At 40.1% G+C, this 17,233-nt stretch overlaps 1 protein-coding gene across 4 annotated transcripts; it reads left to right on the top strand.

Annotated features, from left to right (window-relative positions):
* Positions 1-7,210: 7,210 nt before the first annotated feature.
* Positions 7,211-16,796, top strand: LOC146562771 (secretory carrier-associated membrane protein 1-like). Of its 4 annotated transcripts, XM_085294903.1 has the most exons (10): positions 7,211-7,443; positions 8,283-8,363; positions 8,584-8,694; positions 10,200-10,211; positions 10,528-10,639; positions 11,397-11,525; positions 11,708-11,867; positions 12,524-12,625; positions 12,720-12,837; positions 13,972-16,796. In XM_085294903.1, exons 1-10 carry the CDS (start codon positions 7,387-7,389, stop codon positions 14,131-14,133), a joined length of 1,044 nt encoding a protein of 347 aa, XP_085151029.1. In that variant the 5' UTR covers positions 7,211-7,386; the 3' UTR covers positions 14,134-16,796. The 4 variants fall into 4 exon arrangements, with proteins under 4 accessions (XP_085151029.1, XP_085151031.1, XP_085151030.1 ...); XM_085294905.1 differs by lacking the exon at positions 8,283-8,363; XM_085294904.1 differs by lacking the exon at positions 10,200-10,211 and having other exon boundaries at positions 7,214-7,443.
* The last annotated feature ends 437 nt before the right edge of the window (positions 16,797-17,233 follow it).

Genomic DNA, 17,233 nt, shown 5'->3' with positions numbered 1-17,233 from the left:
GGATGGATTTTAAAGCAGTTCTCTATAAAATTTCATTAGGACAAATAAATGATTTTTTTTCAATAGCTGGCAGCATGCACACACATGAATTTTAAATCTGCTGAGAAGCTGCAAACATTTCTTCTTGTATATATTTATTTGTATTGTGACACTGGAGAAGAGTGCAGGGACAATACAGTGATTTATGAAGGTTTTGACAATATTAATTTTCATCAACAAGCTACCCTTGTACACTCATATACATAATTCATATGTACTTAAAAGAAATCCCAGATTGGGGCTATAATGCTGAAAACAAACAATGAAGTTAGACCGTATCCTATGTGATATTCCCTTCTCTCCTATTCATCTCCGTAATAGAGATGCAAGCTCCGTAATGCTCGCTGGGAGCCAAGCATGAGATTGAGGATTTCTCACACACCATGCATTATTCATAGTCCAGAGCAACAGAGTGTGTAAGATGAGAATTACACAGCATGAAGAGAACAGGGGAGCGGGGACAGAGGGAAGGAGAGGGGGAGAGGGGGAGAGGGGAGGAAGGAGAGAGGAGCAAAGGTGAGAGACGGTGTGGAAAAGAAAGAGATAAAGGAGACGAAAAAAAAAGAGCGAGATAGTGGACACTGTCAGATCTTCATTTCCGATCCCTTTCAAGTTAACCCCAGGACTGTTTCTTGAGTTTGTGAACAGTGGGGTGTAGGAAATGAATATGGAAGCAGGAGCCCAGATAGCTCAACTAGATTGGCTCACAATTTGCATTTGTTAAATGTGCATCTTGTGAGTTGGTTTGTATTCTGAGCACAAACTGAATGGTGAGCAGGACATTTCAGGGTTCTGTTATGATTCGTGTCCGGCCTTCGTTCTTCATAATGAAAAACAGTGGGAAGTGAGTCAGGGTTGGAATTGATTTGTTTAAACAATGGAAATGAAACAAAGTAGGAGGCATGGACCAAAACAAGAGGCATGCTATCTAAAATGAAAGCTAGAGACCAAGAAATTGCAAGATTGTGGTTGATACAATTTAACAAACAGCTTGTACAGAATGATATAGAGCATTTTTCATCAGAGTAATTGGAAGATGGATAAAAACACATTTTACGTGTACTACAGTGCAAAATTATACCTGTGCCGACATACATTAGGCTGACCAATAAACTCTGTGCGCGTAGTTCACGTCTCAGAAAGTTAATGCTAAAAAAGCCCGATGCATCTCTCCAGTCTAAGTGTAATTCATCAGCAGCCATTTTCTAATAGAAATTATTAAATCAAAGAAGAACGTGTAATCTGAAACAGCAGCAATAAAACGTTTTGTTGTTGTTCTGATGACCCCATTTAGTGCGCCTGAGAGCCTTTCTACAAAACGCTAATGTTATTAGTATGCTTAGTTAATGAAATATTGTATTATATATTTTTTCTTTCCAACCTAAATATGCATGCATGACTGTGAGTATGTGTGTATGTGTGTATGTGTGTGTGTACATCTCTCCACAGATGCAGTCTTAATGACAAGAATGTGACGGTTACTGGCTTTTTAGCTTCCCAGTGATGAAAAGCCAGTATTAATTTAGGCTACAGATTTCATTTGTTCCGAACAGGAAAAACAATATAAATCACTTTTAGAGTGATTAGAGAGAGGGTTAGATTAATCCAGGCCTGATTAGGGCATTATGCTGGCTTGTTATGGACACACAGGGTGACTGACGGTAATTACTGTCTGTAATAGGAGAGCACACACTCTGTCAAGGCATGAGAGCCACGGGCACAGTGTATGTGAATTCATGTGTGAGCAGTTATGTACTGTATGTGTGTGACTGACTGACTGACTGACTGAAACTGGGATTGAAAATGTTTGATTTTCACCAATTACACACTGAAATATGTAGACTGCATGGAGGCAGATCATGAAGCGAGAGCAGCCTCGTGTGAGAGGCAGACAGAGGTACTGTGAGGACTATACGGGGAGAGGTGAAAGAGTCATTGCTTTGTTTATGATTATTGATATCCTTAGACAAACATATTCACCTGGATAATAAAAACAAATGGCAGGTAGGTTAAGGCAAATATTACCGTGCAGAAAATTAGAGAGGTGCTAAATCAGCAAATCGAACCTCACTGTTTGGCAACACACACACACACACACGTCCAATCCATAAAAGCAATACAGACAAAATCTAAGGGGAATTTCTATTTTTGAAAACAAAAATGCTGTATAAAAATAAATGGCTACCCTGATTAATCACAATCAATTCCACATCATTTTCATGCAAAGATACAAGTTAAATGCAACTTAAATTTTCATTTCTTACAAGCTGCATTAACACAGAAGTTGTCTGACTGCCATTAGGAAGCATCGAGCAGATTCAGCAAAGACTCTGCCAATATTGTCTTTATTACGGGGAATTTCCTGCAGGTGTGAAGCTAAATATCTTTTACAGTTTGGAAGCAGACATAAGGCACTCAATGAGATGTGTCCCATTAAAGGCATGGAAAATAACTATGCATATTTAGCAGGACACTGCACAGCTCTCTTCCAGCTGCGCACTGGCACCACCAAAGAACTCAGTCTCTCTCGTCATGTTCTTTTTCTCCTTCTTCCCGTTCTCCTTTCTCCTCTTTTTTATGGCAGCAATTGTTCCTTTTCATCACATCATTGGTTGAAAAAGAACTTTAACACGCTGTTGGCTCAGCAAGAGCTCCACATGATTCGATAGGCCGAGAGCCCTCTGTCTCTTTGGGCTGTAAAACAACAGTCTAGAAGCTTATTTTATGAGTGCACGCCTCTGCTCTTTGCATGTTTATGTCAAATATTTGGAACAAATGGCATCCATTGACTGGAACAACACAGATAAATCTAGTCAATTCACAGGCAAAGAGAACGGCACAGGCCACCGAGAAAGTGGCTCACTTGATGGCTGACAAGGGGAGTGCTTGCATTATTCAATTAATACCTAAAAGGGTACATTTTATGCAGCATTTACAAAAGCATCCACTAGTCAACGTACGCAGAGCGCACATAAATACACAAACACACACACATACTCTCACACAAACACAGGGACTTGTGTTTGCATCCTGGGAAAAGACTGGACTCCCCTTCCATTTTGCCAAATCAAATATACAGTGAGAGCAAGCTAAAAGGCACTTTCAATCAGCCGCTCTGGGTCTGTCTGTCAATCTGGGAACAACAACAATCTAGCCTACTTGGAGTGGTCTAGTCAACATCCATTCCCCAATAAATTCAATCAGTGATGCTTTGTGTGTGTGTGTGTGTGTGTGCGTGTGTGTGCAGACACATGTGGGTGTGCATCTAGGTGCGAGTGTTTATGAGAATGGCAGAGCAAAGGAAAGCTACAATTTCTGACAAGGTTGTTTTAGAACAACAAAATATCACTTTAAAGTTATGTCTGCATGTATAGACACAGTTGAATATTTAAGAGAATATATAGACACGTCCAAGGTGGGGAATGGCGTCAAAGTGAATGAATTTTACTTTGACGCCATTTCTATTCCTCACTCGAAGCGACAATAGGAATCTCTAGTTCACCAAATAATCTTAGAAAGCCAAGTAGCAGAGTTAACAGGCCTGAGCTAATGACATTGATGTGGAGGGCTGCACGCTGGAGTGATTGTCTCACTGCCTGAGACCCAAAAGAAGCACTAGCAGCCTCATCATGGACCCGCACTCTCATTATTTGGCCACAAATGGAAATGCAAATCGCTCGCTTTGCTGCGGACGCCTCAAATTTATTAAACTAAAAGGTTTAATTTCCATTTTTCTCTGCATCAGCTTTATTTATAAATGTCGTGCCCTATGAAGACCCTGTTATTTTCTCCCACTCCTGCAGGCTCTTAACAAATCTGCTCATTAATATGGAAATGGAGAATCAATCGCTTTTCCGGCGACAGAGGGCTGTTTCCCTCTGCGGTGTGTAATGTGTTCTGACTGGTCATCAGCACAAACAAACTCGCATGCATACACACAGCATACATAAAGCCATAATACCCTATATCTATATACAGTATATCTCCAGCCCTATATTTGGATAAGCATAACAGATCGTGCATTGTATTTTACCATCTAGTCACAACATCAGTTGAATACTGAATTTTTTCAGCCCCTTTAGACATTGTCAGGCCATTGCCAGAATGGCACCAGATGTTGCAGCATTAATAAGCCATAATATCAAGTGCTGCTTATCCAACCTTTCAGAGCCCTAAAATAACACTCATAGACCTTAATGAGATCTAATTATGCACAAGGTTCTTATTCAGAGCAATATGACGATAATTGCATCTGTGGCTTTTTACACTTGGTCGTCATGTTGGCCAGTAAATTGCTTCTGTTTCTCCCTCACCGTCTGTTTGTCTGCCCTTCTCCTCGCTCTCTCTCTCTCCTCTTTCTCTGTCTCCTTTCCTGTCTTTCTACAGTCAACAGTGTGAAGTGAACTATCTCACCTATCCACTCTGGTCTGCGACCTAATGAACATTTCTAAATGGCCATGACCAGCTGGTTAAGAGACTAATGTAGCAGCTATTAGCCAAAGTGGTTGTTTCCTCACAGAGTCATCTATGGAAAGCAGCATTAGAGGGCCAGTGGACAAGTGGACAAGGACAGACAGATCCCTCTTTTCACACCTTTTTCCTCCCCTGTACACACATATAGAGTACGTCCATGCACACAGTTTGCACATCCTGGCACAGCATGTTTATCTTTCACATTCTACAGCAAACAAACCATGTGACGTATTTTCAACCCACAGAGCATTAGAGCTTATTAGGTCCACAAGGTGTGATTGTATGTGTGTGTGTGGGTGTGTGTGTGTGTCTTATTAGGAAAATTCAGTTTCACTCAAGGTCTCAGCACTGCGGTTGCAGACCACTGGCCATTGATTATTCATAGACTCTGTGATTGGGTCCATTAATACAAGATTAGGGGAGGAACCGATGCTCATTTATGTGTGTGCGCGTGTGTGTACTGAAGTTGAATTGTAATGAATTCTCACTTTGTGTTTATCTAGAGTTCATCCACACAAACATTATATAGGTACAGTATATAAAGCAAAAAAGCACATTAACTTGCCATGAAAATGTTTAGCTGCTTATTAACAAAAACCCATTAGTTTCATTTAACGGTTGTATGATAAGCAGCCATAAAACTAAAGAAACGCGCTGCCTTTGTTTAAAAATGAGCAGCTGAATTCAAACAGTGAAAAGGGAATATTTTAACCACCATCATTTACAACATACTGTAAGATTTCAACCTAATAGCATTTGTTCTTCAATTGAAACTTAATCTGGGTAAATGGTGCTTAAATGTTTAAATCACATTTACAGGCTGTCAACTGATCTGATGTTCTTCACATGGTCACCCTTGGTTTGAATGAAAATAAATTGATGGAAAATGAGAAAGGATTCTGCGAAACGGGGTTGAAGAGACCTTTTGGATCGTAGCTCCCCCAAGTGGGCATTTTTGACATATAACTGAATCTTGAAGCCAGTGAAGAAAATCACACACGAACACACACCACAGGAGCTCTCAGGGGGGCTGATACTTCTTATATGTGGACAAGAGAGATAAAATGATTTCCAGTAAATTGTCTGGGATTGCTCCAGATAAAGAGGTCACTGTTACTTATCATGAAAAAGGCAGTCTAGGTTTTCCTCTCTACTTCTTTCACACAGGCACAAGCGACCAAGTGAGCAGCAGACACTTCCATATATCACCATCCTCATCATCATTATCATCATTAACGTAATCATCATAATCATCAAGTGGAGGAGATTGCGTTGGTATTTGACCTACAGGAGCTCAAATATTGTAGTTTACTGAATGATCACAAGGATGATGTAAGAAAAAAAATCTTTTCTTGTCTCACATTAGCCCGTGTGTGCAGGTTTTGCCTTTTAGTTCCACTTTTGCGCTGAGGCGGTGAAGTTTTAATTTGGGAAGACATTCTCATCAGTACACCGAATTAAAGATTTGGCCATTACATCTTACAAAGGTGGAAATTGTAAAACGCAAGTAAAAGCAGCCCCACAAGTTTAGGTTGACTTCTTTGTTTGGCAACTAAAGAAAAATAATTTAAAAAACTAATTGTATAGAAATAATTTATAGAAACAACTTATTGTATGGCTATGTGGGTATGGGCACGCTATGAAAATAATCTTGAGAGCTTAAAAGTAATAACTAATTTCAAAGTACTGCATTGAAAGCAACATAGCATTACTGAAAATGTAATTCAGTGTGGAAGAAATTAGAAAAGTAAGGTGCACTTGAAATAAAAGCAAAAGGTCGGTTTCTTTGGATCATTCTTAGTTATTAATTATTTACAGGTAATAAGATAAACACCAATGTTGTAGTGGGTCAAAGTTTTATAATTTTTTTAACAAGTGAAAAAGACTTGTTGCATGTGATGAGGCGGTTAGCATTGTTGCCTCACACCAAAAAGGTCTTGGGTTTAAATCCACTGCCTGGCTTGGGCCTGAGTCTGTGACAGACTAACTGTCCAGGGCAAATTTTGTATCCCACCTCTCAGCTCCATGACAACCAGGATAGGCTCCAGCCTCACCACAACCCAGAAAATGATAAATATGGATGGATGGAGCATCCATTTTAATGCATATGTGCAAAACGTAGGAGAGTACGCACACACGGAAAGAAACATATAATTAAACTATCATCATCCGATTCAAATAGGTGCTCCAATGGGTTAAGTACAGTAATCCATGATATGGAGTCTACAATGTAAGAGTGAGATTTTCCTTATATTATTAGTCAGAGAATTTGTATCAGTTCAGCATGATGCAGATGGATCCTGTGTTCTGCAGACAGTAAGTAAACATCTGTATACTTACATAACATCACACAAATACAACAAATTGCCATAAAGGCAGGCAGTAGCTTTTGCGTATAGTTTGAGGACTGGATGAACTTTGTGATCAGTAAACTCTCATGTAGTATGTTTTGCACATTGTACTCTGGAAATACGGAGACTGAATGCAACATGTGAACTTGTAATCTTCCATGTTTAAGTCTCAAATACTCACACACAGTCCAACACACAAATACAGTACATAACAATACAATACACCAGAGGTGTGTCGTGCAGTGCTCTGCACATTTGTGTACAGAGGTAGCGCACCTGCCCGGGCATCATGCTGTCCGCGGTGCTGAAACAGTGACGTAGACCGTTCTGTTAATCACGCATCCTCTCTTCTCCTGCCATTTTTGTGCTACTGGCTAACTTGCTAATCAAGGGGTCTCCATCAGCAGGAGGCGGAGAAGACTGCAGGCGGCAGAGAGAAGCAGTCAAATCAAAGGACCTGAGTCTTCCCTGGAGAATCGGGGAGTTCCCGCACACAGGAAACTCTTGTTAGAAAGGCTACACAATGTCCGATTTCGACAGCAACCCGTTCGCAGACCCGGATTTCAGCAATCCTTTTCAGGTAGCTGACACGGCTAGCTAGCAAGCAAGCAAGCTAGTATACGCTTGAAAACCCACTGAGGCCAAACTCACTTTAGCATCCCTGCTTGCAGAATGAGCTAATCATCAAATTTTATTCCTCGATAGTTTTGTAGAGGGAGTGCCGAATAATTACATGGTCACAATTCACTGTTGCTGGGGATATCTATTGTAAACGAATTTAAAGGAATTATGTCATTTGAGAACAAAGACACATTATGTCAACGTTAGCTAGCTGGATAGCATTAGCTCTGCCCACCGTCTGTAAACACTCGCTGGCCACTGCTAGCTTGATGGACAGTTTACCGGGTGGCTAGCTTAGGACAGGTGCATTTTTGTGCTCATATCACAGTGTTATGTACTTTCACAGTATCCAGCAAACATTTGGCTGCCTTTGCAGTCATGTAGACTAATATTTTGGAAACACAGACACGTACATCTGTTTTCGATGTTAAGCAAGGGAACAAGCTATTAATTTCTGCTACAGCTTGTATTTTATTCCACCTTTTATAAACCACACGCTTCCAGAAATCTTAAGGCTTTAATTTCAAGCAACTGTTGAGTCCCCTTTACTTGAAGCTGTGTTTATCAGGGTGTTTAAACTTGCGCGTTTTTAGCTTTTCACAAAACATGGTGGAAAGCCTTAATATTAGTAGAATACCATCATTAAAGTGAGATATTTACATGTTGTTTATGTAAACTTCTCACCGCTGATTTTCAGAAACTAAAGACCGTCTAACGGCATCTTGTGAATGAAGCTTTTGGTCTTGCAGTTTTAGTTTTAACTCCCTAAATTCCTATGTGGACCTCTCTGCCCTGTAGGATCCTTCGGTGACCCAGGTGACACGATCTGCCCCTCCTGGTGGTCTGGAGGAGTATAACCCCTTCACAGACGCCAGAACGGTCAGCTTTACGGGCAACTTCATTGATGAGTAGTGTGCATGCATGCGTTTAAGTGCTTCTTAGTCAGTGACCTCGTTTTTATCCCTTACCCTCATCCTCTTTCTCTCCTCCTCCTCTCAGTCACAGAGGATTTCAGTGACAAAATATGACTGTGGCCTAATTACACTTTTTCTTAATGCTTGCACAAATATTAACATAGAGAATCTCTGCTGGATTACAGGCAGCCCCAAGAAACACCCCCAAATCTACTCCAGCACCTTCCCAGAACACACAGCCTGCCATCATGAAGCCCACAGAAGAGCCGCCAGCTTACTCACAGCAACAGACTCAGGTAAAACACACAGGAACATTTATATACATGTTTCACATCCAGTTTTCTTCTCATTTTTTTGTTTCAGTTAGGTTGTCAACATGTTTTTGTCATTTGCAATTCAAACTAAACATATTTGGTTAGTCGCACATGTTTTTTCTCATCTTTCAAGTTAATAATATAAAAAGAGCCGTGAGTGTGTTATAGCCATTAAACACACAGTGCCCAATGTGCAAGTGCTGAAAAGTAATTGAAAACATGGCTGTGAAACATTTCTTGGGAAGCAGTGTGTTAACATCAGTTAATGTCTAGCTTGGAGTTGATGAAGAGATGGAGTTTTTTGTAAGTATGACAAGTAAAGAGGGTCAGAGTGCAAGTGAGGTAGATAAGAGAGAAAAATCTGTCAGACAGAGGTGGACATCAACAGCTGGATTTATTCTGTAAAAGCAGGCCTATACAAGAAAAATGGAAATGTAACCTGTTAGGCCAAGAAGCACAAATGTGTAGATCATTGCATCGCTGAGGATACTCATTAACAGAAGGTCCAGAAGGACGCAAAAAAATCAAAGAAAATTTTGGCTTGATGGCGTTGTTTTTTCAGTCTCAAATTTTACCTGTGAAGAATGGTGGAGGTTTTGTTATTGGGGTTTATACGGCTCCCAAGGGAACTCTTAACTCTGACATTAATCTTTGATTTTATTGCTGACAGAAGCAACGGGATGAACCTGAATTTACAGTCAAAGCAGCTAAAATGCACTTTAGAGGGAAGATGTTGAAGTTTCCACAGACTAAAGACTTTTCAGAAAGATTAATTTACTGGTCTGAGAAAAAACTCAAGGGAGTCAACTAGGACTGTAGAACTTAAACATTATTAATAGAAATACTGCTTATGTTTTTAAGAGCTACTTTAAACAGTTAATCACATTCTTTGAAAATAAGCTAGTATTTTTAATCTTGCTGAATAAGTGGTACTTTGCACATCTTACACACAGTGCTGGATACGTTTGAAAACATGGGCTAATGTTAGCAGTCTCTCCAACAGCAGACGTCTTTCCTTACATGTCTGTGCAGAATGTAGTTGTACATTTTTCCAATCAAGTGGTTATAAGCTACTGCACTCTCGACACAGCCTAGATACGAGTGGGCTGCAAACTCACACTAGTTTGCGCAGCTGTCTGTCTCATTTCCCACCTGCTTGTTTACAATTTCCCATCAGAGAAAGAGAGAGGCACTGCTTTCTATGGTGGGTCGCTTTAGTTAACCAGCATTTCTGTTGCAGACTAGCAAAAGCAGCAGTGTTCAAATATCCTTTTTTAGCTAGCTCTGTAGATCCCTGTGTACAAAAAAGAAGAGTTAAAGGTGGCTAGCGAGTCCCAGAGAACCTAGACTTTGGGCTCTGTGTTAAAGGTGATCAAAATTGAAAAAGAACCAAAAATGTGCAACTGTCCCCATACTTGCAACACTACAACACTCTGTCCTTTCCTCTTGGTCTTCATATACTTATCTGATTTCTGATGGCCTATCAGCGGCGTAATGAGGTACTGCCTTTTCATTTAACGTTTCCTGCACCCTTTTATGTCACTGTCTTGAATAGTGTGGATCCATTTAATGACCCTTTTCCACCTGTAGCATTACTTTAGAGTTGTATAGAACTAGCTGTTAGAGGCAAGTGAGTGAACTGCAGTTGTTGATACGTTTTAAAATCAGAGCCCGTATTTTCCCTTGTTAAACTAACATGTCTGAGCTTTCCCTGAGTGACAAAACCTTTACTTACATCATTGTACTTCATGTCATACCTGACCTCTGTCAGATGTTGGATTGTGAGCTTTAAGATCACATCTGTGTTTGTCTCAGGACCAAGCGCGTGCTCAGGCTGAGTTGTTGAGAAGGCAGGAAGAGCTGGAGAAGAAAGCAGCAGAGCTCGATCGTCGAGAGAGAGAGTTACAGTCCCACGGAGCCGTCGGAGGTCAGTCAGTCCATCAGTTACCCATTTGAATCACTCGCACGCTTCAACCTCAAAGTCTGAATTCTGGGTCCCACTCAGAGCTGGACTGACAACAGCGCTGATCTAAAAGTTGACTTCTTACCTTGACACTAACATATCGGGCGTGGCGCACAATTTGTGAAGAGCATTTTAATTCTGTGCAGGTACAGTTTTACACAAGTATGGAACAGGAAATGTTCCAGTTTAAGTTTTGCACTGTGCCAAAAAATGTCCAGTTGATCAAATGGACCAAAGTGTGTTGCTGTGTGTGAGTGCATGTGTATGTGCGTGTGGTGCAGGATGGGAGTGAAAGCGACACACAAGCTATATATCTTAGTGAATGTCTGATTTACAAAATTGGAAATTTAATACAAGTTGCATAAAATAAATAAATGGTGATTGACAAACACAGTTTTATAACGTAAAAGAAAGTATTTCTCTGTATTTGAATTAAGAAGGCATAATGTTGTAGTGCATGTTCATGTTTAAATGTACATAGGACAAATCTAATTGAAGTAGAATTGAATAGACTGAATGAAAGAAACATTTCATGTCAATCACTCATACTTTATTCACATTTACTAATTGTAGGATAATGTCCGTGGTGATAATAACTTGTAACGTATTTTTTTCTGCCTTGTTAAGATTCTTGCAAACAAATCTGTTAGTATATTTAATAATATTTTAGATTTAGATGAAAAAGCTCAACATCCAACCACTGCTTCGTTTCTCCACGCAGGGCGGAAGAACAACTGGCCTCCACTACCGGAGAAGTTCCCTGTTGGTCCATGTTTTTACCACGACATTGCAGTGGACATCCCTGTAGAGTTCCAGAAGACTGTAAAGATTATGTACAACCTTTGGATGTGTAAGTGTACTATTTAGCACACCTCATCAATTTCTTTCTAAATTAACCACATCAAGTGGTTAATGATGCAAGTTACCTAAGAAACATCAACCGTTTGGTCATTCACAAGAATCTGTATAGAAAATGTTGCTTAGTATAAGTTTAGGTTTAATCTGAGGTTCTTTGTCATCTTTGTTTATCAGTCCATGCAGGCACGCTCTTTGTGAACATGTTTGGCTGTTTGGCCTGGTTCTGTGTGGATCCAACTCGTGGCGTAGATTTTGGCCTGGCTATGCTCTGGTTTCTGCTTTTTACCCCATGTTCTTTCGTCTGCTGGTACAGACCGCTTTATGGGGCTTTCAGGTAAGCTGAAACATGAAAAACCAAAAAGAAGAACACTGCCTTTCCACTGATATTTGGGGTCTAAGTCTCTATAAATATGTGGGTTCAGTTTTTATAGTTGAAATAGAATAAATTGTATACACAGGAAGGTTGGAAAAAGACACCAAAAAAAAGAGATTAGGAGAGTAGGTCTAGGTGAACACAGACCTACAGGTATGTTCTCCAAAATCATTTCTGCTTTATCTCCTGTGTCTGTGGCCGATCAAGGCTATCTTAAATAAAAACACTTACTGCCTGTCTTCTTCTTAAAGGAGCAGCTCAGGGATTTAAAGTCCCCCTTCTGTGTGCCCAGAAGAACAAGCTCACACAGCATTTCTCAAACATCACAAACTCTCAGCTTCTATAAAAACTGAACAGATGTGCACCTTCCTTTTAACACACGTAAATTAACTTAAGATAAAGTTAATAGTGTTCCAAATATGAAACTGGTAAAAAGAGTTGGGCAGCTGACTTTGCCATGTTCTTACCGTGCACTCGACTATTTCACGCATAAAGGCTTTGAGAGAATGAGGGAAGGATTAAGTAATTAATGTTTAATGGAGGATGAACTAGTGGCACAGTTTGACTTTATTCCCTCCACATTGCTCTCTTACCGTTTCTTTTTTTTTCCACCGTAGGAGCGACAGTTCGTTCCGCTTCTTTGTCTTCTTCTTCGTCTACATCTGTCAGTTTGGAGTTCACGTTCTACAAACCATTGGCATCACTGGTTGGGGAACATGGTGAGTATTTTGTACTTGAGCTGATCCAGGCACCGTAGATCAGTGTGCACTGAAGATCACATTGTCATCTTGGTTTTTTTCTTTGTCTTGCCAGTGGTTGGATCGCAGCTCTAACTGGCCTGAACACCAGTATCCCTGTAGGAATCATCATGTTACTCATCGCAGCCCTCTTTACTGCTCTGTCTGTGGGCTCCCTCATTATGTTTAAAAAGGTAACACAACACAAAGACGGCATCCTTACAGTGACAAAGGATATTATTAGTAAAAGGTTTTGCTGTGACAATAGAGACGCTGTAAAAGTGAGATGTGGCACTCTGAGAAATCAGTGGGAGAATTTTGGAATGCCAAAGATGGCAGGAGTGCCGAGCAAATCGACAGCTGAAGCGGGAAATATGAGAGCCAGTTGGGCAGTGGCAGACAGATCTACTTGTAACTGTAGTAAAGAGTTAGGGTAGTGTACTCTATAATATCTGCTCTCTGGATTGCAACCTAAACGAGGTCATGATGTTCTGTATTTCGCATTTTGGGCAAAGTCACCAAATCAAATGTAAATGAAGATTCAATCAATTCAGTTTTTATGTGAAGTTGACCTCCGAAATTAAAGTTATGGCTCGTTCTCCATTCATTTTAATTGGGGCTTTGGTTTTATTAGCTTGGAATAAGTGCCCGCAAATGTTGCCAGGATGGCTGCCAATAAAGAAGACTTAAGTGGACAGAGAAGAGGGAAACATCTAAACTAGGGATCTAAAACTACAGCCCACTATGATCCTAAGTTGGCCTTTTAGTAGTGTATCTCCTCCTTTCTCTCACTATAAATTTAATCCTTGTGATGGCTTAGAACAAAGAAAAAGAAGTGCAGTCTCCACAGTGTGACTCAGTTTTTCTATTTGATAAAAAAATGTTCTTGTAGTAAATGAAACAAATCTGTTACAAAACTGCTTTTTTGACTGTTAAATCAACAAAATTTCAAAGGTTTTTATCAATTTGCAGAAAAGACTCTTTAAAATCTTTTTTTAGTTTATAGTGAAAGATCAGAGAGTTTTTACTTTGCTGGTGTTTTTAAAAAAAATCTGAAATTAATGCCACTCTCCACATTCTCCAGAGCTGTCCGGTGGACCAGATTGTATTTTTTTCCCAGCCCATTCTGGCCCCTTATGTTTGACACCCCTGGTCTACATCATCTTGTAGTGTGTTAGAAATAAGAATAGTGCTGTATGCCAAGAAGAATCAGTGCTATGACTGGACAGGAAGAGAAACATCTTTCCTATCGTGCTGTGCTGCAGTTCTTTTGGTAAATTTAAACCAAATAAATTGATTGCAACTAATTCCTTGTCTTCTTTCCACAGGTGCACGCGCTCTATCGCACCACCGGTGCTAGTTTTGAGAAAGCCCAGCAAGAGTTTGCGACCGGGGTCATGTCTAACAAGACCGTTCAGACTGCAGCTGCCAACGCTGCAGCCAATGCTGCATCCAACGCTGCTCGCGGGGCCTTCAAAGCTCATCCATAAACAGATGTGGTACACGTGCTCAGTGCTCATTTAAACACACACGCATATACTTAAACACACACACACAGAAAAAATGGAGATGCACAACTCTGGCCCTGCTGGTCCTCGGATCAAATTGATAATATTTGTGAATGTTTGCCCTGCACCGACACACTTTGCTTAAAAAGTGTGAAGCAAAATAACGGAAAAAACGATCGGAGTTGTCCATCTTCACTTTAAATCATATATCAGCTCTCCTGCATCCACCTGGTCAGCTTTTCAGTCAGGTGACTATCTGCTCACATCCCACAAAACATCCAGCAAGTGACTCAAGGTGTGCTCCGACTGTGTGAGATTTCATCGCACACGCTTGCGCACTCCTTTACTCTCCTTGTTCGTCTGTCCCCTCGAGGTGATCCTAGGTCAGGTAAAGGTCGCAGCTCAACCATACCTTATTTCTGTGAGGGTGATGACCCCGAAACAGTTTCCTGTCTGATAAATGAAAAGTGATCTGACCGTGGTGTTTTGCACATAGTTTGGTTTTCTTGCCCGTATACTGAAAGTGGCTGGGCCTCTGTGCGAATGTCTGCTTCACTCCAAGAAAATTGTGGCTCTGATTTCTTTCTTTCTTTCTTCTTTTTTTTTTTTTTTTAATATAATCCAGTGCTCCGTCATTAAGCTCTGAAAGGTAAATGGTACCTTGTCCTATATCTGTGCTTTTGTTGTGAGACAAGTACCATTCTTGTTATAGTAAAAGACAAAACAAACAAAAAAAAAAAAAATCACAAGAATAGGAAAATGTCTGTATGTTCTTATATAAGGACCTGCCCCCCCCAACAACACCTGCCAGGTGAGCCATTTTTTTCCTGCTCTGTGTGCTACTTTGATTGACAACGTGGGCTGGGTCAGCATCTCTAGATTTGACAGCATGATAGCGGCATGCATGTTTAGCACACCCAAGGTAGCTAAGTCTTTGGCAAAGTCATTCTTCCCACTTCCTTTTGGTCCCAGCTACAAGGAGCTGGTTTTCGGTGAATGTCTGCCTACTTATCCTCCCTCGGTTTTGCTGTGAGGGCTGTTTGCATGTCTCGGTGGCTGCCTGACAGAAGATGACGGTTAAGAGAAGAAAATTGGAGGGAAAAGGGGAATGAAAATTGAATATTAGCTTTTTTTTTCCCCTTATGTGTGTATTAACGCAAAAACTGTGTGGCCCTCGGTTGTTTTTGTAGCTCCTCATACTCGAAAACTAACGCTGCTATGAATCTCAGAGGCGCTCAGTCGTGGCCTCCCGCTGTCGTGTTTCCTATTGAAAAGGATGCGTACCATTCATAGGGATCAGACCTGCCTTTTCTCACAGAAGAATCACTGTCCACAGTTCTGGATAAAGTGATAAAGCTATCATTTTTCCTGAGATTAACCTGCATACATAAACTTGTAAAAAAAACATTGACATCGTGTATATGTACACTACATAGGCTAACACTCCATTTTTGTTTTCCTCGGTCAGTAGTGAATTACTGGCATTTGAAGTTTTATAGCCAAAATAAGCATTAATATAACAGAAGATTGGACTTGGGGTGCCGTCACTATGATACACTAATTTATCTACAATAATAACAGTGTTATCCAGCACCAAGTTGTACAGACTACTGTCACTGATGTGAAATATGGATGTGGGTTTCTTCATTTTTTTTCTTTGTGCTTTAGCACCTCTCATGATGTTGGTGAGTGTGTGAAGATGTGCATGGCAGAAGACGGGTGATAACTGGCACTACTGTTATTAAAAATGTATAGCCTGAACTTTATCGTGGACGAAATGCTGTCAGTGTTAGCTAGCTGAGGCTCGGTAATTTGTCCTGAAAGAATAAGCCTAGATCTCTCGCAGTATTCTTTTGATTTGGACGTAATTTCATCAAAATTCATTGCACATTTCTTGTTTTATGTTGAACGTAGCGCAAGAGAAAAATGTTTTTATTTATGGTGTAATTTAAACTGTTTGCATTTTGTTTCCTTTTTGGTTTGTGTGGGTTTTTTAATGACACTGTCATAGCATCAGCTAGATTTAAAGGTTTTTTTTAAGTGTTTAATGACTTTGCAACTTGACCTTGCAAGAGGTGTGCTTGTCGTACGAGGATGTGTGTTTATGGTCGGTATGAAAGAGGAAAAGAAATAAAATAAGCTCCCTCAAGTGTTATTCTATGTCCTGAAAAGCTGTGAGAAATCTACCAAATGTCCATACAGATTTGTTTTCAAATCTCAGTTTGTGGTGTGATTCCTTTCCATGTTTTACTTTGAGGTATTCTTTTTCCTTACATACACCCACATGAGTCCCATCTATCTATAGTTTCAAACAGTTGTTTTACAAAGCCATGCTGCAGTGGGTAATTTCTTGATGTATTTGATGAGCTGGTCAGCAGTACAGAACAATGTGTTTGAAGTTTGCCAACACAAAACTGTGTTTCGGACCTGTGACTATGTTATTTCACTGAATCAGAGAAAAAGAAAAAAAAAACTCATCCAGAAAGGGACACTTGTATATTTTGTAAAGTTGAAAAATCGATCCCCATTATCAAATCACGTGTAAAAAGAAGTAATGCACTCTTGTCTGGCCTTTGTCGCATGTGAAATAGTTTGAGTTTTGTATATTTATGGTATTAACATGAAATAAAATTTCAAAGAAATGATTGTGGATTTGTTATATAATTACAAATTTATCCTCTTTCTGTGATTTAAAAACAAAACAAAAAAAACATTAAGAATGACCATGGAGAAGGGTATCTGCTCAAATTCAAACTGTGTCAAAATGAGGAAGGAAAGGTGGTCTCGGAATTTCAGAAACTGCCGTTTTACTGGGAATTTTCCACACAACAATCTAAGGTTTACAGAGGATGAACTGAAAGAGAAAAATCGGTGAGCCGTAGTTCTCTAGGCAAAGATTGTGCTGATGCATGCAGAGGTCAGTGGAGAATTATTCAGCTTGAAGCAGTGTGACCAAAGGCAACAGTAACTCTCACATCTTGGTTGTAACTGCTTGTTATAATGAACCAAAGTATGCAGAAGATAATCTCTGAGCATACAATTAAACCTTGAAGCAGATGTGCTACAGATGTCACTCAGCTAA

The sequence above is a fragment of the Mchenga conophoros genome, linkage group LG12 (genome assembly GCF_057382185.1).
Source record: "Mchenga conophoros isolate Kocher_MC1m ecotype Shallow Benthic linkage group LG12, M_conophoros_male_GT1.1, whole genome shotgun sequence".
Lineage (NCBI taxonomy): Eukaryota > Metazoa > Chordata > Actinopteri > Cichliformes > Cichlidae > Mchenga > Mchenga conophoros.
This window is presented reverse-complemented; position numbering and strand designations above follow the sequence as displayed.